At 44.8% G+C, this 21,330-nt stretch overlaps 1 protein-coding gene across 10 annotated transcripts in view; it reads right to left on the reverse strand.

Annotated features, from left to right (window-relative positions):
• Positions 1 to 21,330, reverse strand: part of Wdfy3 (WD repeat and FYVE domain containing 3) — a 237,989-nt gene that overhangs the window by 59,806 nt on the left and 156,853 nt on the right. For 9 of the 10 annotated variants that reach the window (XM_029478035.1, XM_029478028.1, XM_029478030.1 and 6 more), the window contains 12 exons: positions 20,536 to 20,647; positions 19,434 to 19,624; positions 18,332 to 18,484; positions 15,087 to 15,160; positions 14,850 to 15,011; positions 13,481 to 13,575; positions 9,710 to 9,830; positions 9,068 to 9,285; positions 7,365 to 7,600; positions 5,694 to 5,828; positions 3,749 to 3,928; positions 2,253 to 2,486 (listed from right to left, as the gene is read on the reverse strand). In XM_029478035.1, coding sequence (XP_029333895.1) covers positions 2,253 to 2,486; positions 3,749 to 3,928; positions 5,694 to 5,828; positions 7,365 to 7,600; positions 9,068 to 9,285; positions 9,710 to 9,830; positions 13,481 to 13,575; positions 14,850 to 15,011; positions 15,087 to 15,160; positions 18,332 to 18,484; positions 19,434 to 19,624; positions 20,536 to 20,647 — 1,911 coding nt within the window. The remainder of the gene's footprint in view (positions 1 to 2,252; positions 2,487 to 3,748; positions 3,929 to 5,693; positions 5,829 to 7,364; positions 7,601 to 9,067; positions 9,286 to 9,709; positions 9,831 to 13,480; positions 13,576 to 14,849; positions 15,012 to 15,086; positions 15,161 to 18,331; positions 18,485 to 19,433; positions 19,625 to 20,535; positions 20,648 to 21,330) is intronic. The other variant, XM_029478032.1, reaches the window with a different exon arrangement.

Here is a 21,330-nt window from a genome sequence, read left to right on the forward strand (position 1 = left end):
ACGCTGTCTCTAAATGGGATGTATCTATTTCAAAGTGGCAACTGGCAGTTAATAACATAAATATAAATTTCATTGTCACTCTGAAGCATCAGAGGACTAAATGCATCCACAACTCCTTCTGAACTAGAGACACTGAGTAGCAGTAAGTCCTGCTGTAAGAAAAACTCGGGGATGGATCTGCCTTGTTTGCTACAGAGGCATGTTCCTCTGAAACCCCATTCCCTCTTTGTAAAGGAGCCGTCGGGTTGTTCTTAGAAATGTGCTAAGACATTTCTATCTCTCCCTGTTCTGTTAACAACAGAGCTCTGGGTAGGTCCACTGTCACATACTTAGAGTGGGCAGTGCTACTCCTGGGTCAACCAACGGTGCAAGCATTTGAGTAACATGGTCACTTGCCCAACTCTAAGCAATTTTAATCAATCTATCCTGCTCTTGTCACGTAAGGTTCTCAGCCTTTAGCTGCAGAGGTGGAGCAGACAGGCCATGGTCACACATCCCTATATGCTGGTATTCTAAGACTGTCTGTTCAAGTAAGATTATGAACAACAAGATGCTCTTCCCTTTTCTGAGAACAGAGCCAGGAGTCTTGATAGAGTCCCCCGCCATATTTTGTCATCTAAAAAATTAATGACATCATGCAGAACAAAGGAAATGTTCATGACCAACCTCACCTGATCTGCTGGCTTTGACTCCTCTGCTCCGCTCTCATGTGCTCCTACCCCCGTCTCAATCTGACCTGTAGCAAGTCCATCTACTCTGGCAGAGGCCTTGAGAACAATCACTAGTAATAATCTTAATAATTTTTAATCATTAATACTCTTAAGCCAGGTCTCTTGGCTTTTCTGTATGTCAAGTATGTATGACTACCAACTATTACCTGTGCTATCTTGTTTAATGTTCATTTTAGTTATCAGAGACGGGCTCGATTGTTAGATCGCTGTACAGATGAATAGACAGTAAAGTAGGTACAGAGCTTGACAAGGTCACAGAGCTGGAACCTACACACAAGGCTCTTCAGGATTACTGGGTGACATGCTGTCTTGTTTGCCCATCACAGAGTTCCGCCATGGAGCACTATCACCAGGCTCCATCAGTGAGCTCTATTACCGCTGGCTACCACAAGGCTCCACCAGCAAGCTCCAGCCCTAGCCCGTGACCTCCTCAAGGTTCCCAGAGGAACAAGTTCTAACAGGCAAGTTTTTAACCATGTGGCTTACTGCTGACACATTATTCTTTCTGCCCATTTTAAACACTTGTAGCCTGGTTAAGATGCTCCTAAATTCTGTAGCGACTTCTTTTAATTGGCCACACTGAGATGTTTTTCACAGGAGTGGTTTTGAGGTTGCATAACTGCATCTGCCACTAGAGGGAGCAGAGGAACTGCTTGTTTGTCCATTCCTCCCTCTGAAGAGAGCAGTGCCCCAACACTAACCTCACATAATGCACAGCAAGGCTCTTTGGCACCTTGTGCATGCACTGGCCAGAAGAACCAGCCGGGGATGAGTCATTTAGACTCTCTCTCTTGATCTATTTTCTTTAGTGATGCCAATAGGTGAATATTTTCTTATCTTGATCATTCGATACCACTGTTTAGAATCAAAGCCACAGCCTTGTAACAGTCTCCCTCAGGGTGGCATGCCCAGCTCCAGATGAGCATCTGAAAGCAGTTTTCAGGGATGGTTCACCTTTACAGCCAGCCACGATGGCACTCAAGCTGCAGAATCTCTCTTCTCCTGTGCAGCTGATTCCTGTCACCCATCACAGGAAGGGACGAACAGGAGCCTGCTGCCTGTGGGAAAAGTTTGTAAGCTGCACCAGACAGGGGTAGAAGTACTGGGTGGGAGTGGCGGTGGGTGATCGAGACTGCTTTGAATCAGGATATGGGGAAGAGTGAGGGCTGGCATAGCCCTGTCTCTTCCCTAGTTCCTTCATAGTAGCACTGCACAGGGGAGGAACTGTGCCACAAACCTGCAGTGTCATTTGACCCTTAACAGAAAAGTATGCCATAGGTGGGGGGCGGGGGGAGGTGATAAAGGACTAAGGCAGAAGGATGTTTAGAGAATGAAAAAAGCAGAACAAACAGAGAATAACACGTGTGTAACGTTAAAAGCTGTGCACCCTCCCATGTTCTGCCCATGTCATCCAGAAGAACTGGAAGCCTAAAAGTATTCTGCACAGAATGCAATCGGCGATGAATGCTCTCACTATAAAAGCGATGCAGGAAGGCGCTACACACGTTTCTTTGTCGTTACCTCCAACAACAGATCGATCAGTGGCGTCTGCTTGCTGGCTGGGGTGAGACAGAGGTTGTCGATGATCAAGACTCGCATGAAGTCAAAGACAAACTTCTTAGCCGGGTGATTGGTCAGATAGGTCTTGGTGCCCACGTTACAGTACTCAGACTGGCTCCTGTTCATCCCCGTGTCCGCGGCGAAGGCTTTAAACTCTTCTGCTGGAGACCCGACCTCGTCATCCAGATCTGTCACCTAGCGAAGGAAATCAGGCGGGATCGAATCAGAGTTTATGTAGCACCTTCACGGCACGTGTGCTAAAACAAACAAAGAAACAAACAAATAAAAACCAAAGCTAAACAGAACAAAGCAAATCAAAACTGTGGCGGCAGCAGTGGTGCCATGGTACCATCGGAAGTGCACTACCTGCCCGGAGCCTCTTCTTCCCATTCAGCTTATCACATCATGGCTGTATACTGCGTCCAAGGCAGCCATCTGGCACTATGCCATGTCACTCTCTTACTGACCGTGAGTAATATACCGGCTTTATGGGGGTTATAAACACTTCACATAAATGAATTGGTAACAGGAGGGTGATCGTCTGCACATGGGAAAAGCCAATGTCACAGGTAATGGAGGAATATAGTATAATGGTGACCCCCAAGGGTTGAGGTTTCTCTCTCTCTTTTTCTTTTCTTCAGTAAACAAGACACAAATGCTGGTAAGGAACTTTATATACAAGCACTCACATGCTCCAGTGCACACACGAGCACACACTCATACACACCCACATGCACACTTTTTAAACCAAGCCTAGGATTCTAAAACTATAATCCAGCCGGGTGTTGAGGTCAGGAATCACCCATGTGTATCTCTTTATAAGTCTGGAATGAGCTTTCTACACTTACAGAAACAGAAAAATTAGTATGAAGAAGGACCATTACTTCAGCCCCTGCAAGAATCAGAAGCTGTGTCTTTGGGCCTGTGTGAGAGGATGGAATTATCTGTGTTGTGTCTGACCACAAGCCTAAGGTTTCCCATTAACGTTTGTAACAAAATAACAGGCTGAGCCTAGGTAAGAAAAGCTGAGCAGAAATAATCACATTCCTTTTATCATTTACAAAGAAAGTCAACTCTGTGAGTCACTTGCTAAAAATGAAGTCCAGCAAACATCTACTTTTCAAAACAGAAAAGAAAGCAGCTCCATTTGGCAACAGTCCTGTTCTCCCTAAAGACACAGCCACCATTCTATGGGCAAGGTCTGCAATGGTAGCTGCCTGGCTGGGGATGACATCAGGGAGCCTGGGGGAGCACGGAGAGCCTGGAGAAGGGTGGAGGAGAGCAGGTCAGAACTCAGGCTCTGAGGGAAGACAGAAGGAGCAGACAGTGACAGAGAGGTGGGACAGAGAGTGACAAACAGCAAGCTGGTCAGGAGCTTAGGAAAACACAGGTCTGCTCTCCACCAGAGCAGATCGACTCCAGCCTGACCATCATCTCCATCCCCTCCCTCGCCTTACCATCTCTGAGTACGGGCGGATGTTGAAGGGGAAGACGGTGGCTGCTAAGGCACACAGGAAGTCGGGGCTCAGCCACATGGAAGCGAGGTCTGGGACGTTGTGATACAGGTACCTAAAGAACTGCATCAGGGTCACTGGATACTCTCGGAGCCACGAGCCCTCCTCTTCTGACTGCCATGGCTAATACAGGGGCAAGAGACAGCGATCGTGTTAGCCAAGTGACACTTCCAAGAGCACCCAAGCTGGGCTTGTGGACCGTGGGGAGGAAGATCAGGAGTTAAGGTCATCCTCGGCTACCTGGTTTAAGGTTAGCTTGGGCTACCTGAGACCTTGTCTCAATTCAGATAGGAGAAGGGGGGAGTGTGCAGGGAGGGGCACTTATTATGTTATTTTTCAACCCTGCAGATATCATTGATCCAAAACTTTATAAATCACACATGAGCAAAGATGTGTGTGCCCACATGTAAACCAATCTAAAAGCCAGAAAACCAGCCACATCCTTAGAAACGTGGCCAGCGTCCCCGCAGCGCAGCTAAGAACAGTTGCTGCTCTCAGCGTGAGTATGGCCTGAATCCCAGTGGCTCACTGTTCCTGTGCATCCTGTCAGAAAACGGGGAGTAAGATAAAGATGCAGAGCGGTCTTCTCCCTGTGAGCCTTGCGCTACAGCACAGTGCCATGCCAGTACTGACACTCCACAGCACTATAGGTGAGCAGGAAAGAAAAGATGCACATACAAGCACTTGAAAAATACGTATTCCTGATACCTGCCCCGAGAGTGGCATCTTCCTTAATACAGACATTTGGCTATGAACCCAGCATGAGAGTGAGACCCCCAGGGAACCCCAAGGGGACGAATTTAATGTTTTTAGATGATAAACAACAGTGCGAATTAAAATTACAGCCCTCAGATAGATCTAATTCAAGGAATCTAGGTCAGCCTCCCTTCTGACACACACTTCTAAGCTGTGCATGAGCTACGTCATCTTTCACCGGACACACGGGGGCAGGGGCTGTCACTTCTAATTCTTTATCTCTAGGTTCAAAATAAGACAAAGTATGAAAAAGAAAATATTTGCCTGTTGGTGTTTTAACATCTAATTAAGAGTGGTTTAAGAATCTCAACATGGCCGGGCAGTGGTGGCACACACCTTTAATCTCAGCACTTGGGGACAGAAGCAGGTGGATTTCTGAGTTCGAGGCCAGCTTGGTCAACAGAGTGAGTTCCAGGACAGCCAGGGCTACACAGAGAAACCTGTCTCAAAAAAACCAAAAAAAAACCCAAACCAAAACAACAAAAAAATTATGTCAACATGTAACTACATAATATACACATGATACCATGATTTTATATGTGTATCTATTAATATATCTAATGTTAGTAATATTAGTACTTATGATACTCTTAAAAGTAATTTGGGTGCATATTTTTTTCATTAAATCCTCACACACTACAAGGTAAACACAGTTATCACCAGACATCTAAACTTGGGAAATAGAAGTACAAAGAAGCTAGCATGTCTGAAACACCAGGAGCAGAGTATGAAACCCCAGCTCACACATGACAGAGAAATGGTCTACCACCGAGCCACACCCCCAGCCTCTATTCTGTGGTCTTTTTTGTTTGTTTGTTTGTTTTGTTTTGTTTTTCCAGACAGGGCTTCTCTGTATAGCCCTGGTTGTTGGAACTCACCCTATAGACCAGGCTGGCCTCAAACTCAGAAATCCACCTGCCTCTGCCTCCTGAGTGCTGGGATTAAAGGCACCAATGCCTGGCTACCTGACCAAAGCTAAGAAGACAGGGTGGGGGCTGGCGGGACAAGGAAGTAAGTGGCCACAGTAGATACCAGCAAGCTTTGTTTGTAAGACCCCAGCATCTCGAGCGCATCCCCAGCAGCCAGCATCACGTGCAAGTGCACACAGGCTCTCCCGCCCTCCACAACTCACTGAGTTCAGCATGCTGCGCAGCATCCCAAGCAGCAGGAACGCAGACTCTGTGCACACGTTGTGGATGGAAGAGACCACCGTTCCGCTAGAGGCAGGGACGCCAAAGATAAATGTCCAGATGGAATCCAGATCAAACTGCAGATCAAACGAGCAATGGCCAGTTACTACCAGCTTTTTCTAGGAGATCCTTAGAAATTCCGATATCCTAAAATTTCTTTAAAACTATTTTTCTTTCTTCCTTTCTTTCTTTCTTTCTTTCTTTCTTTCTTTCTTTCTTTCTTTCTTTCTTTCTTTCCTTCCTTCCTTCCTTCCTTTTCTCTTTTCTTTCTTCCTTCCCTTCCTTCCTCCCCTTCCCTTTCTTTCTTTCCTTCCTTCCTTCCTTCCTTCCTTCCTTCCTTCCTTCCTTCCTCCCTTCCTCCCTCCCTCCCTCCCTCCCTCCCTCCCTTTTAAACCAAGTAATGATAAACAAGTCAGTGCTAACCCTCCATTCTGTATGTCAGAACTTGGTTGGTTACGGTGCCCCCCAGCAATCACCCTGCTCCATCTCAGCCTTTTTTTTCCAAGACAAAATATGGCCACAACCCCCACATGCACTAGCAAAATATGGAATTATAAATGTGACAGTCTCAAGCAAGCAGTCTCTAGAAGCACAGTTAACTCACTCTCCAAACAATGACTCGAATTTACGCTACTTACAAGTAAGATCTGACAAGACAAGACTCCTGAGAGCAGTTTAGTTAACACTCATGTGCACAGTGCAGTGCGAGTCAGGAGCACCTGGGAAGGCACACCCTGCTGTTCACAAGTCTCTGCCTCCATTCACTAAGGGGGCTACTCAGGATTTCATGGGAAGTGTTTGCTCAAATAGTGAAAGTGACTCGAATAGTGAATATCAAATACAAGATGGAAGCAAATTTGAATTTAAAGGCTAAAGTCTTATGAAGCCACAGACATAAGCTACATTTAGACAATTTTAGCAGTCTTCAAGGACAACTCAAATCACTGATGGTTTCCTGAGAATGTAAATGTTATTCAGCCATTGAGAAATTAAAAATATTTTTCAAATCAAATTCTCGTGTGTGTGCCTGTGTGTGTGTGTTCACAGGTGTGCACACATGCAAACATACACAATAAGCAGATGTGTGTGGAGACCCAAGGCTGACATCCGGTGCCTCTCCTTCATCACTCTCTAGCCTTCACTCTTAGGTTTTGAGACAAAGTCCCTTCCTTGATCCTGAAGTTCACCACGTTGGCTCACATAGTCAATGAGCTCCAGCGGTCACATAGGATGTGCAGTCATGGTGGCTTCTTACTTGGGGTCTGGGAATCTGAACCCAGGTCCTGAAGCTTACACATCAAGCACCTTGCAGCCTCAGTATCTCCCCGACCCTCCCTTCATTTATAATGATCTGAAAGTGAAATCCTATTTTTAGGTAAAGCTACATTACTCAAAACAATCCTTTAGACCATCGTGACTGTCACCGGAGGTCCGTGTGCACAGATCATCATACAGAACAACCAGAAAGAGAAGAAGCAAAACAAAAAACATGTCCTTTTAGGACAATTACCTAGCAAATGTTCAGGTTTTTAGAATTCTCAAATCAAACTTTAAACGTCAGAAGTAACGGTATCTGTAAGTTTTACAGTGACACCTTACTAGGTAATTCCTACCTGGCAACCCTGCTTACATCGGCTGCTGGTGACAGGCACACTGACCTGCAGGTTCTCAGGCAGCTCGCTCACTGGCTGTTGCAGAAACAAGGCCATAAGGAGAAAATAGAGGGCAGGGACATTCGTGTGCTTAGGGAGGAAAGACTGGAGAGCCAGAAAACCGGGAAAATGGCAGGCGTCCCGGTTAATCTCCCTGACCGTGGATCTCCCTCCGGCACTCCTGCCCACATTGAATCCTAGAGGAGAGAGTCGGGAAGAGAGTTAGCAACCAAGAGCCCCAACGCAGGCGGGACACACCTGTCCAGACCTGCAGACCTCAGCTCTCTTTAGCCCACTCTCAGCTGATGGCTGGCCCATCTTTAGCAGAGCTGCCCTGTAGGCTCCAGGTTCTAATAGAGAGCTGGGAGAGCCACATACAGCTCTATGAAAGCGTCTCCTAGTGAACCGAGCCCTGGTTCATTAGAAGAGCGATCTTGATCCAAAAGAGGGCTAACATCCCCACGCTCAGGTTTCCAAAAGAATTACGTGGAGCTGAGCCTAGAGTCAAACAGAAGATGGTACGCTTCAAAATACACTCAGTAAAGTGAAGTTAATACATTCCATTTATCCTCAAAACAAAACAAAACAAAAAAACCCCATAAACTTGTTGCCCTTAAATTATGCATGGATTCAGGTTTAAGATTACATTTAGAAAAGATGACTTCCCTGTACGTCACAGTCTGTACTGTGTCAGAGGCGGCCAGGCCTGGGAAAGGCAGATCCAGGCCAACGGTGGCTGTGGTCCCAACAAGCTGAGTGGGTCACCCACGGTCCTCTCTAGCTCTGTCAGAGATCGCTAGGAGAGAGCCACTGCTATGGCTAAGAACATGCATCACCTATCAGCCGGCCTCCACAGGAGTGCCCGAGCACACATGAGCTTCAGCACACAGACCAAGCGTGGTCTCTCTGCCACCCCATTCCTAGGACAGTGCTCTGTGCTGAGTGAATGTCAGTCAGGACTCCAACAGAAACTGGTGAGCAGAAGTCACTAGATGGACGACTGACTTCCGCTCTGAAGCTATTAAATTCCAAGAGGAGACACATTTTTTTCTAATGTTGTGTGAGGATAAGAGAAACTATTATTTAACACAATAAAAGAACAATTTATGTCTGGGTTGCTTTAAGTCTATGTACCTTAATCAGTGGCCCAGTGTGACTTAGTCATAGAAAAATTGTACAGCAATCTACCACGTGACATAGATGCTGCCACTTACATCTGAGTCACTGGGGCTTAAATTCTGACACCTCCCAGCTGTGTGACTGACTTCAGCCCCAGCCATGTCTTTGCCTTTTAGTCTGAGCTGTGGAGGACACATTTATGCTTCACAAAGACATGTGGCAAATGGATAGCTATGGACACAGGAAGCACAAACTCCTGACCCCTCTTCCTGGGCAGTTCCTCCGTCATTTGCTAATTACTGAGTTAATGATCAAAGAGGGCTGTATGTTCCCATCTAAGCACAACCAGTTCTTTACATTTCCACGTCGTAAAACTCTCTCTCCTCTCTGGCGTTAGTTTGAGTTTGGAAGACTGTAAGTTCTTCTTTTTATTGTTACTAAAATCCACAACTCCCAATGGCTACGATATGGACTGGGAGACACAAGATTTAAAAAGCAGAGAATAGCTGCTTATTTTGAAGCAGCAAGCTCCTGTAGTCTCTTACCTAACACAGTTCCAATCTTGTTTGTCAGGACGGAATCTGTCTGCTCCAGCCAGCCCCCGCCACTGAGTCCCTCTTTAAACTTGATTAGAATGGACTGGTTACTCAGCAGGACCACAAGAATCCTCATGGCAGCCGTGACTGTGGTGGGATGCAAGTGCTCTTCCATGAACATCATGATCCAGTCGAAACCCAGTGTCCTGACCAGCTCTTCACAAGCCCTGTTCAAATATAGGATGGCTTCAGTGAAATAGAGTCCGTGTCAGGAACTCACATTTCATTATTAGAAAAAATACAACTGAGCCTTGTTTATGAGACACTGTGAGTTTCAGAGTTCAAGTCAACTCATTAAAGTCCATGCAAGTCTCAGAAAGTGACAGCATGCAGGACTAGTGCCTCATGTTCTCCCTCCTCCTCCTCCTCCTTTCTCTCTCTCTCTCTCTCTGTCTCTTTCTCTCTCTCTCTCTCTCTCTCTCTCTCTGTTTTGGAGACAACCCTGGCTGTCCTAAAACTCAATACGTCGACCAGGCTGGCCTCGAATGTATAGAGATCCACCTGCCTCTGCCGCCTGAGTGCTGGGGTTTAAGTATGCACCACTAACTACTACCCGGCCAGGATTATCAATTCTAAAAAGGTTTCACTTACTGTAAGTTAATATTTGTCTTTTCTTTAGATGTATAAACTAGCTTTAGCAAGATGTCTAGGAGTCTGTTCCTCAAAAGTATAAGGTTAGCAGACACAAGACCTCCAAACTCCTCTTCTGCTCCTAAAAGGAAGGAAACACATTATACACCCCAGAGGTAACAGATAAAACGCCCACTCTGCACCTTGACATCTCCAGGAAAGCTTTCCACTATAGCAGGGAAGAAAGTGAGCTGGCTAAACAGTTTCTCTTTAGGACCCTGACAGTGATTCACTTATGCCTCCAGCATTACCAAGAGCTGTAACACTGAAGACTTCAGACCTCTTTGATATTTTAACTAATACCCCCCTCTCTTCCACAGAAGGAGGAAGCCATCAATTAAAACCGTATGAATAAGAACAATGTCTCCTACAGAACCTCCCCAGGCAGGTTGGGAACCTTCTCTTTCCTTACAGATACAGGTTAATGCGGCACTGTGAACGCACATTCCCTGAACAGGCAACACCCATCTTAAACCTTTGATACACGTGGCAGAACTTTCCAATTATGAAGACTTGGAATGTTGCAGATCCAGACCCAGGTGTCCTTAGGCATCCACTTTTGTATCTGAACTACGGTCTTGGAGACAATCTGTCAAAACCTTCTAAAATGAAGCAACCCAGCAGACAGCTGGCTTTCACCAGCCACAGTTCAAAGCACCTCGAAGCTGATGTCTGACCTCAGTGCACGTTTCCCTGCCAATGTCTCTTGCTGCCCCACACGTCTACCTGTGCATGTGCCTACCCGTGCATTTGAAAATCTTGGCTGACTTTGTTCTGTAACATTCTACGTGAAACATTTCTACATTGAAACTTGTTATCTGAGGCAACCTGAACCTATGTCCCCAGGCCTCGGTCACTCATTATTGGCTCAAGAATAAACACCCTCTTACTCTCTTGGAGATGAGAGCTATGTTTGGTGCTGAAACTAGGTTTTAAAGTTTGTAAAGAGGAATCAGTTCATTCAACACATACAATACATAAAGCAAAGTCAGACAGAGGCAAAACCCACACAAAAGCACAAAAGAACCCAGACAAAACCAGAGGAGGACTGGCTCAGAGGTCATCTGTAGAGTGTCCCGGGAGCCCAGAGTGTAGGCATCGCTAGCCCTCAGTGCGGGGCATGCTACACCATGAGAAAGCTCTGTGGTTGGTCACTACCCACGCTTCCACTTCTGCTAGAATCAAAGGTCAGCACAAACTCTACCATGGTTTTATGTTTTTTCTAGTTTGGCTTGTGGACTACTGAAACTTTACACTGCCTTTTAAAATGGGAAGGTAGCTGACTGTGGTCACAAACTAACACTCCGGAGGCAGAAACAGGCAGATCTCCATGAGTTCAAGGCCAGTCTCATCTGTAGATTGAGGTCCAGGTCATCTAGAGATACACAATGAAAAGAAGTGAGTTTAGCTGGGCATAGTGGGGCGTGCCTCTAATCCCGACACGCAGAATGCAGAGGAGCCTGGTTTATGTAGCGGTTAGGCCAGCCAGCCAGGAAGTGAGATCACCCCCAAAGTGAAGGTATTGCTTTATTCGTTACGAGGCTTTAGGTTCACAAAGGGGGACCTAAGCATACCTCTTCCAAGTAGTTAAAAGTGTGAGCAAAATCATACCCTGGTTGCTAAAAATCGCTAGTTATAAATTGACAATATGTATAGAAAATTAAAACTCTCAAAAAAAAACCTTACTAATTTTTATTTGACTTTCTATTAATGCTGTATCCACTGGTTTTTGGATATAGTTTAGAATCCTGAGCTCCATCTGAAAGAAGCACCTAGGTTCCTTCCCACCACTGTTTTGTACCGAATGCCACTCCAGCTCCATCATGGACTGTTTACGTCACTTTACACTCATTAACTTATCAATGTTGGGCACCATTTCCTCCGAGCTACTCTCGGGAAGGTGTGTATCCTGAATACTATGCCTACTACTTGAAAGAAAAAAACGTGGGTCATTTTATTTATTTACTTACTTATTGGACTATCATATTATGTTCAATACAACTCACAGTGAACAAATAATGACAATCAACCGCACGCTATTCTTTCAAATGGCAAGAGGTAATGAGAACAGCCTAATCAATAGCCTCCCAACGGAAAGTTAACTATTTTGTACATCCTCACGACCACATTCACCATCGAGAATTTACAATACTACTGGAGTTATTGAACTGAATGGACACAAAAATGTATGGAGGATAGAGAAATGTTTTTCCTGCATCATTTGCCTAACTGGAATAGAAACATTACATATTTCAATGATTTTTGAGGCATTTTCGTTTTCTAGTTGGTTTCTTCTCAGCGTGTATTAATGAGGAGCTTATAAAGAACTGTTGCATGTGTAGGTTAAGCTCATATTTCCTTAGAAATCCTTCCTTATGCACCAGAGGAGGGGGTTGCAGGGAAGAGATGGGACCTGGAATAGGAGGATCAAATGGGGAGGAAGAGGGAGGACAGAAGGAAGATGGAGAGGAACAGCTAAACAAAGGGTCATTTGATGAGTCATTTGGAAGCCTAATACAGTATGTGTGTGTGTGTGCGCGCGCGCGCGCGCGCGCGCACACACACACACACACACACACAAATAAAGAGTAAACAAAGTCACAGGGAGATACCTCTCACCGCCAAGTGAAATCTCCTCTGCTGGGAATGGGCTATATTTAAGAAGTTGTCGGCCAAAGGGACCCCATGGAAACCCCAAACAAGCCAACTGTACTGGCTGGTTTTCTGTGTCAACTTGATACAAGCTGGAGTTATCACAGAGAAAGGAGCCTCCCTTGATGAAATGCCTCCATGAGATTCAGCTGTAAGGCATTTTCTCAATTAGTGATCAAGGGTGGGAGGGCTCAGTGTGGGTGGTGCCATTCCTAGGCTGGCAGTCCTGGGTTCTTTAAGAAAGCAGGCTGAGCAAGCCAAGGGAAGCAGCATCCCTCCATGGTCTCTGCATCAGCTCCTGCCTCAAGTTCCTGCCCTGTGTGAGTTCCTGTCCTGACTTCCTTTGGTGATGAACAGCAATGTGGAAGTGTAAGCTCAATAAACCCTTTCCTCCCCAACTTGCTTCTTGGTCATGATGTTTGTGCAGGAATAGAAACCCTGACTAAGACACCAACCAATTGCCAAGACAACTGGTTGCTTTCCCCAAGCTAATGGGAAGGCCCTATCAACATATACATACTCACTGACATAGAAAAAGTCAAGTTGATACCTATCTTGAGCCTTTGCCCCTACTGACTATGGTGAGGAAGGCACTCTGCACATCACTAGAGGAGAAAGGTAAACTCCAAGCTAGCCACAAACTCTGTGATCTACGATGGTGACTGCCTGCAACACACTGGGACTGACAGCTATAGAAGTAACCAGGCACTATCTGATTGGTTCCACTCCATGAAACAGAACCCATGGCCAAACCTGCTCAGGTAGCCACAACGTCTGACTGCTCAATACTTACCAGGAAATGATGTTACGAGTAACAAAGACATAACTTTAAAAACCAAGTCATTTCAATGACTCTAGTGCACACCATAAACCTAGTACCAGGAAAGATTTCATACCCTTTAAAATTTTGAGGCCACACTACACTTCTGCATACTGCATAGGTTTGATATATGATAAACGCGTCAGTAAAAAGCCAAGAACTGTGACATGAAGGGAAATCCCATATTTTCACATATAATCCAGTCCAGTGTGTGTCACGAGGGCAGAACATGAGCTGATGACCTCCTCTGGCCAACTCACCCGTGTCTGGTTTCTCTTCATTATTTATTTCCATAACCACGAATTTCTCACAAACGGCAAAAGTGGGCAAAGTAGAAGAAATGAACTGGCCAAACCTTAAAGTAGAGCAGAAAATAAAAAGGTTTCATTTTTCTTTTCTCTAAATCCCAAAATACGAGGGAGGGAGGGAGGGAGGGAGGGAGGGAGAGAGAGAGAGAGAAAACACACACACACACTCCTGTCTTGATTCTGTCTCTCTCTGGACAACTATATTCAGTTTACTTCCTCTTGGACCTAATGACATCAATACAATGGTGTCTCTAAAGCCTAAGAACTAGGTTTTCAGAAGTCTGAGCTCTGTAAAGCACTGACCCACAGGGCCTAAGCAAGCCCAACAGCATGGCTGAAGGAGCCAGCAATGGAGAACTTGGGTCTTATAAATGCAGGCTATGTTATGTATGCAGGATACATATACATGCACGCATGCACACACACACACACACACACACACACACACACACACACATACACATGCAGCAACTAACTTTTTAAACCATGTGACCTGAAACAGGTAGCACAAGTTCTCTGGGCCCCTGTTTCTTCATTTATAAAGAAACTGACAAAGTTAATGTTTTGATGAGGTTTGGTAGTAATTTCATCTACGTGATCACTGTAAGTGATCATACGGCAGAATAAATTCTAATAAACAATGGTAATAAACATAACTGGGCCAGGCGTGGTGGTGCATGCCTTTAATCCCAGCACTTTGGAGGCAGAGGCAGGCAGATCTCTGTGAGCTTAAGGCTAGCCTGGTCTACAGAGCTGGTACCAGGGCAGACAAAGCTACACAGAGAAACCCTGTTTCAAAAAACAATAAATAAATAAATAAATAAATAAATAAATACATACATAAAAAACACCTTCCTCCCATTCAAAGCTCTAGCTCAAATGTTATAAAATTAAAAGTGTAAAACAACTTCCTGTGGGGGGAAAAAAAAGAAAAAGACACCTCACCTCCTTTATGTTAAAAAGAACATTAACTATGGCATACACACAATAGACACGATAGAGGCGTGTATGACTGTGATGTAAGAGTGCGTGCAAGGCTTGTTCTCCGGTGTGTAGGTGTGAGCACCTATGTGTACGTGGAGACCAGAGAATGACACTGGCATGTGTGTGTGACATACACCGGTGAGGTTTAACAGGCCTTTAGGAGTAAGGAGGGGACTGGCAAATCCTATACTAAGTGAGCCAGTGGTTTGGGGTCATTTCCACCCCCCTTTCCATGCTTTATTTACTGGCAATACAGTTGTCCCACGAGCACAGGACCATTGGGGCCGGTTCTATTCACCTCGCTCACCTCCGCCTCAGTCAGCAGAGACAAACCCACCTGAGCAGGTCGTTGCTGTTTGGGAAGCCCTGCAGCAGGAAGCTCAGCACGTTACTAATAGCAGCGATGGTGGGCTGGGACAAGGACATGTCTCGAAGAGTCAGAAGCAGCTTGGGGATGAGCTGAAATTCCCTCATCAACTTGGCGTTCTTGGAAGCCTCACTGCAAGAGACAGACAACTTAACGCACTGCAAGACACTCTTTCCTACAGCTAACCACACGAGTGCTGATGGGTACCTGGACTCTGTGAGCAGTTCTATGAAGTGTTCAAATAAAGAGAGATGGAGCTCGTACGGTGCATGAAGCCAGACCTGTAACAAAACATAGACAATCGTATGAAAACGTCCCCATTGTCAGTCCACCAAACTCAGGTTCAGCACCTGGGACAACGTTCAGTTATGTATTTAGCTAGATCCAGCAGGATACGAAGGAGAAACACCAATCACCATAAACAGACCCAAAATGATAGAAAATGCAAAGGGCATGCTTTTAAAGCCTATTTATTATAAATGGTCTACATATTTAGGAATGTCACAGAAAGGTGACCATGATCACCAACATTTTTAAAGTATGGAACAATGAAAATGGCCAACCAGATGTGCATCTTATGCAAAACCATCTTGTCACAAACACAAAACAAAACAAAACAGGAAAAAAAAAAAAAAAAACTTCAGAAGGGACAATTCCTTGACCCCAGCACAAGGCAGATTCCAGCTTTACAACCTGTGGAGTCAGGCTGAGAGGACGCAGCCGCAGTCCCCAGCACCTAATCAGATGGTGCTCCGGTTGCCTGGAACTCCAGCTCCAGGGGATCTGAAACCCAACTGCAGCCTCCTTAAGTACTACACAGAGACACAAACACACTTAAAAAAGAAATAAAAAATAAAATTCTAAAAATGCTAAGGAGTTGGAAATAGTATATAGCTGGATTGGAAATAGCATATATGAAGACTTTTTTTTTAAAAAATGCATTTTACAAATAATTGATCATTAAAGAAAAAACTATTCTGGAGATCATAAAATTTAAAGAAAAGCACACCTCCACAAGGGTGAGAAAGGAGAAATGAAGACAGTATAATAGTCTTCAAAGATAAACCACATTATTTTATAGAGTCTGGAAAAATAACCAAGGAAAATGTTTGAATGCTGTTAAGATTATTTCATTTATATCTGTCAAATTGCTGTTTTTAAAGAAGGGAGGAGGGACTATTTACAGACTATTTGTGGCTTGGTAAAGAAAGTTCCAGGAAGTCAGTGTACAGGCATTGTGAAACAGAGCCAAAATTGGGTATTCAACTAAATTTATGTTGTCTGTATATTAAATATTAATCACAAATTTGAAACCAGAGGAAATTCCTGAGGAAACACAAGCCAGCAGGCTTAGGTGCAGTCTTCTTACTACACAGGCCAGTGGACTTGGGTTGGGCTTTTTACTGCAGGGGCCAGAAGGCCTCAGTGGGTCTTCTTGCTGCAGGGGCCAGGGGCTTAGGTGGTGGGTCTCCTTACTGCATGGGTCAGGGGGCTTAGGTCTTCTTACTCCAGGGGCCAGGGGCCTTCAGTGGGATGTCTTAATGAACAAGCCAGCAGGCTTATGTGGATCTTCTTATTGCTGTTGTCCCTCTGCAGCCTTTGAACTGTAGCTTTCTCAAATATTTACTTATTTATTTCTTTGTTTTTCTCTTCCAATGGACTAGCAAGCAGCCTGGATATGTGGGCCTTTATATCTTTACCAACTAATGCAGTGCTTGGTTCAACCAACGAGTGTCAGGTGTGGTGGGCACGCACCTTTAATATCAGCAATCAAGAGGCAGAGGCCATGACTTCAAGGCCAGCCTGGTCTACATAGTAATTTCCAGGCCAGATAGAAATGATGACAGTGATGATGATGATGACGACGACCACGGCAACCACAACCATCCTCATCATTTTCATCAAAGACATCTAAGAACTAGACCTCTGAAAACTTCATTGTGCAGAAGAGAGAGATCTAATCTTGAAGATGTGATGTAATCGTGACTTTAGAAAAGAATGAGCCCTCCAAAGGTGGACAGCACAACCTGAGGAATAAGCGACTGCGGCTATCCCGGTACGTGCGAGGAGAGCTGACTGAGAGGCTCGCTAGGAGGCAGTGGAGGCAGAAGGGCAGACACTGCACAGCGTGAGGGTGAAATTGACAGGACTTCATACCCGACTGTTCACAGACAGGAGGAAGACAGCTGACTTCATAATTTCAATCCCATGGAATGGCGGGGTTACTAACAGAAAGAGACGTTAGAAGGAAGTGCTAATTTGGGGCAAGGTTGCCAAATTCAGTTAAGGACAACAACAGAAACACTGGGGGGAGCAGTCAGAAGTCAGTCTTGAATTAGGACGCCAAGGTTCGAGACAGATGTGAAAGGTGACCATGACCTCCAGAGGTGAAGCTTGCTTGAGGATGTTATGGAGACAGAATCATATCAAGAGCAGTGGGATGGGTGAAAGGACCAGGATGGTGATCGCGCCTGAGAGTGGGTAGAAAGTAGATGGAGCTGTAAGGAGAGAGCAATTACATGTGTTGTCTGGTGTAGATCTAAAAGGCGGGTTTCCACTCACAGGGGAGCTGTGAATCAGCTCTAAAAACAGTGGCGAGAGGATGCTGTTCGTTGGCTGGACCAATTGCTGTGCTGAAGTCATGATAAAAGACTGAGTTGGGACTCAGCAACAAGCATTGCTTGTCATCAGTAGGTCCTGGTGACATCCTGGGTGGTCCAGACACCAAGATAGAGACAAACAGGATCTTTATTCACGATTCCCAGAGATCCTACCATTTCCAAGGGATGTACCATGAACATTTAGTATAGCGACTTGGAAGTGGAGAGAGATTCAAGGTTCAATGAGCCAAGGCTGTGAGCATGCGGTGTGTCAAGAAGATGACAGGACACGCTAAGGGTGGTCTTTTAGTTGTTGTTTTCTTCAAGACAGGGTTTCTCTGTGTAGCCCTGGCTGTCCTGGAACTCATGGTGTAAACCAGGTTGGCCTCAAACTCAAGAGATCCTCCTGCCTCTGCTTCCCGAGTGCTGGGATTAAAGGCGTGCGCTGCCACAGCCTGGCTGAAAACCTTGTTTTCATTTCATAACATTCTTTTCCTATGTAGCTGCTAATAATCCAAATTAAAGGTCTAGATTCTATTTATTATGGAAAAGTTTATATCAGAATTGCTTAATGGAAATGCTTCCTTCTTGTAACACCTGACACAGTGGGTATGGGAAGTGTCAGGGTATGAATTATGTGTCTAATTTCTATAACATTCGTAGACCAGGATATATTTGGAGAAAATGAAACATTATTTTACTTTTTAAGTTTCACTAAATGGTGCTGATACAATCATCAGGAAATTGTAATTTCAGAGACATATCTATGAGATGAAAACAGCTTAACTCACTCACGATAGAGAAAGAAATATATTCATCAACTCTATATTCCTGGTCAGTATGTATACTTACTTCAAAATCACAAAGCAGGTCCTGGAAAGCAGTGGAATTGGGAATAATGGATGTCTCGTGGCCACTGTCAACTGTCCCCACCAAGGAGAACGTCAGGTGGAGGATGTGGCTGTTGAGAAGGGAGCGCTTCTTTTTAAGCAGCATTGCCAGCAGCTGGAGGAAAGAAACAGAGCAGTCTGTTGACTGAGCATCGTGTAGCGAACACCCTGTATAGTGGACCTTGAGGGTCCCAATCTACTCAATGGGTTGATTCTTTGACAGGTTCGTGACTTAATGGCATCGTGGCAGGTGAGGTCTCATTGGATAAAATGAGCCACAGGAGATGGACCTGGAAAGACACCTGGATCTTCAGGAACAACAATAGTATGTTCATTGTATAATGGTTGTCCATTTTTGAGTAAATGAGGCACCAAAAGATGAAGGGGTGTGAAGTGGAAGGAAGCCACAAAGAAAATGGGGAGAGCACAGATAGATCATCAGGCCCAGGTGTCTTCACCAGATCTAATGTGACCCGATTTCATTTCACTCTCTACTGCATGAAGAGAAAGAATGTCTAAGCAAGCAAACTGATCTGAAAATATGGTTGGTTTTCTCTATCCATGGGTTTTTAATATACAGATAAGTCAAACGAATTTAGGAATCCAACTTAGAAACTATGTACAGACATTTCCTGTAATTATCCCCTAACTACTACCCTATATAATACCTGTAGCATTGCAATCACAGTGTATTAGGAGCGATAAATATCTCAGAGGTTATTCCAGCATGGTGGGTACACCCAGGCTATATGCAAACACAACACAAATTTATGAGGTGTGCATGGAGACAGAGCAATGTCCTGGAACCACTGCCCAGGACAGTGAGCATCCATCCACACAGAGCATTAGATGCATCAAAAGTGAAACAGCTTGGTCTGCTGAACATGTGAATGAGCGAGGGGAGCTTAAGAAACCAAAATTAAACTAAGCCACATACACACTTTCCAGTTTACGTGGGTTTTTGTGTTTGTTTTAAGTTCATGTGGACAATTTCATTCTTCCAGAGTTTAAGAAAATATGAATAATGGACATGAGCTCCCATGGTGCAAAGTGACAGCACAGACCTGGTATCCCTTGATTCTTTCCATCTCCTTGCTGGCTAGCGGGTTGCTCTTGACCACACAGACCAGGGCCTTGACTGCTGCATACAAGCCTTCCACATCAGAGGCCATGGCCACTAGGCCAAGGATGGCTGCAGCTCCTCCAATGTACTGTAAAGTAGTGGCGACAGGCTTAGGGACAAATGTTCTTACTCCTGATTGAATAGAGAGTGAAAATAATTACATTAACTGTGTAAACAAGACCTGCATAAGCTTTAACTATTCTCATTAAAATGTTTCATACATTTTTTATTTAAAAAAAATGCTTGGCAACAAATTGTAACATTTCAATACACGAGAATGCTGGATTTTGAAAGCTACTTTCTAAGGCTCTCAGGGTGTGACTTTATAGGGAAGAAAAGTGAAGTCTAAAGAGTGTAAGTGGTTGGCCTGAATCACTAAGTATGAGGGCAGAAACTGGAGCCTGCTCTACAGAGGCTTTGTTCATTGCTTTGCACTGTACCACACTGTGGATGTAAAGCAGAGCTCCCCAGATTACTGCTCCCTAAGTATCTGTGGAACAATTAAGACTGTTTGTTAATCTAACAAGGAACTGGTACCACACACAAACTGCTCCTGAAGACTAGGTAGCCCAACTGCATTGTTAAGATCTCAGATCTTGCTAACCACCAACGTCAACGCTGTATAAGGACAGAAGGCACAGTACTCCAGAGGATGCAGCAACTCTGTCAGTCATTAAAGCTACCCCCAGAAGCTCTTCCTTCTGTTGTTTGGAGGCGCTGGGCCTTGAACCTAGGCCTTCTCGTTCACTAGTCACGGGCTCTCCTAGGGAGCTCCGGTTCCAGTTGCTAGGTAACAGGAGCTGGACCATCACTAACCTAACTCTGATGTGACCATCGCTTGGTTTGCTCTTCACTCCTTTTCTATACGCCGTTTGCAGCTAGTACAGGAGCACATGGGCTAAGGAGATTTCAAGAGCTCATGATTTTTAAATTTGACTGAAATTTGGGACTAATCTGTAAGCACTGCAGGAACACGACAGGTCAAGTGCTTGAAACATTCCCCCAGCCCCACTATTTGTATAAACAAAGACGGTTTAACGTACCCAAGTATCCAATGAGAGCGGCCCCGATAGTGCGAGCCGGCCCGTTGAGATGGCCTGCTGCGTTGTGAACCAGTTTCACGGGAGTGGCGTTCTCATGGGAGGAAATGCCTAACTGGAGAACAGGAAGGGAAAAATCAATGGAATCACAGAAGAAGGGCCTGGCGTTTTTATTTCACTTCTATGGCTGGCAACAAAGCCTTTCTGTCTTCTACTTAGCACAATATGTAAAGTGTGAGGAGCCTTTTAAAAAATGTTTTTTTGTTTTTTTTTTTAAATTGGGCAAGCACTTCCAAAGCATGAAACTTCATAAAAGTAATTTAGAAGGCAGGCTACAGAGATAAAGTTGGCAGAGATAAAGCAGGTCGCTGGGAATCTTCCTGAATGAATCTTGCCTCCGGTTGGCAGCTGTCCGTTACTCGGAGCCTCACAGAATACTGTTGAAGATTCAAATTTATTCTAGATCAAATCAGGTGCATTTGTATAAAAAATGTCAAGAATACAGATGAACCAGGACTAAATAAAGAATATATCAAACACATAGACTAGGCTCTATTGCCACAGAGCCAGAAATAGAGAGATAGGTGTCTTAATTAATTTGCTTAAATTGTAACAGCATCAGTTATAAAACAAACAACAACCACAGAACCATAGGGAGATGCACGTCATGGTCCAAGCTTAAAATTTCAGTGTCCAGGAGCCTGAGGCAGGGGGACTGCCAAGTGAAGGCAGACTTGGGCTCAGGAGTGAGAACTTGTCTCAGAAAGCCACAAAATAACCAAATGGATTACCAAACAA

This window comes from Mus caroli, chromosome 5, assembly GCF_900094665.2.
Source record: "Mus caroli chromosome 5, CAROLI_EIJ_v1.1, whole genome shotgun sequence".
NCBI classification, from domain to species: Eukaryota; Metazoa; Chordata; class Mammalia; order Rodentia; family Muridae; genus Mus; species Mus caroli.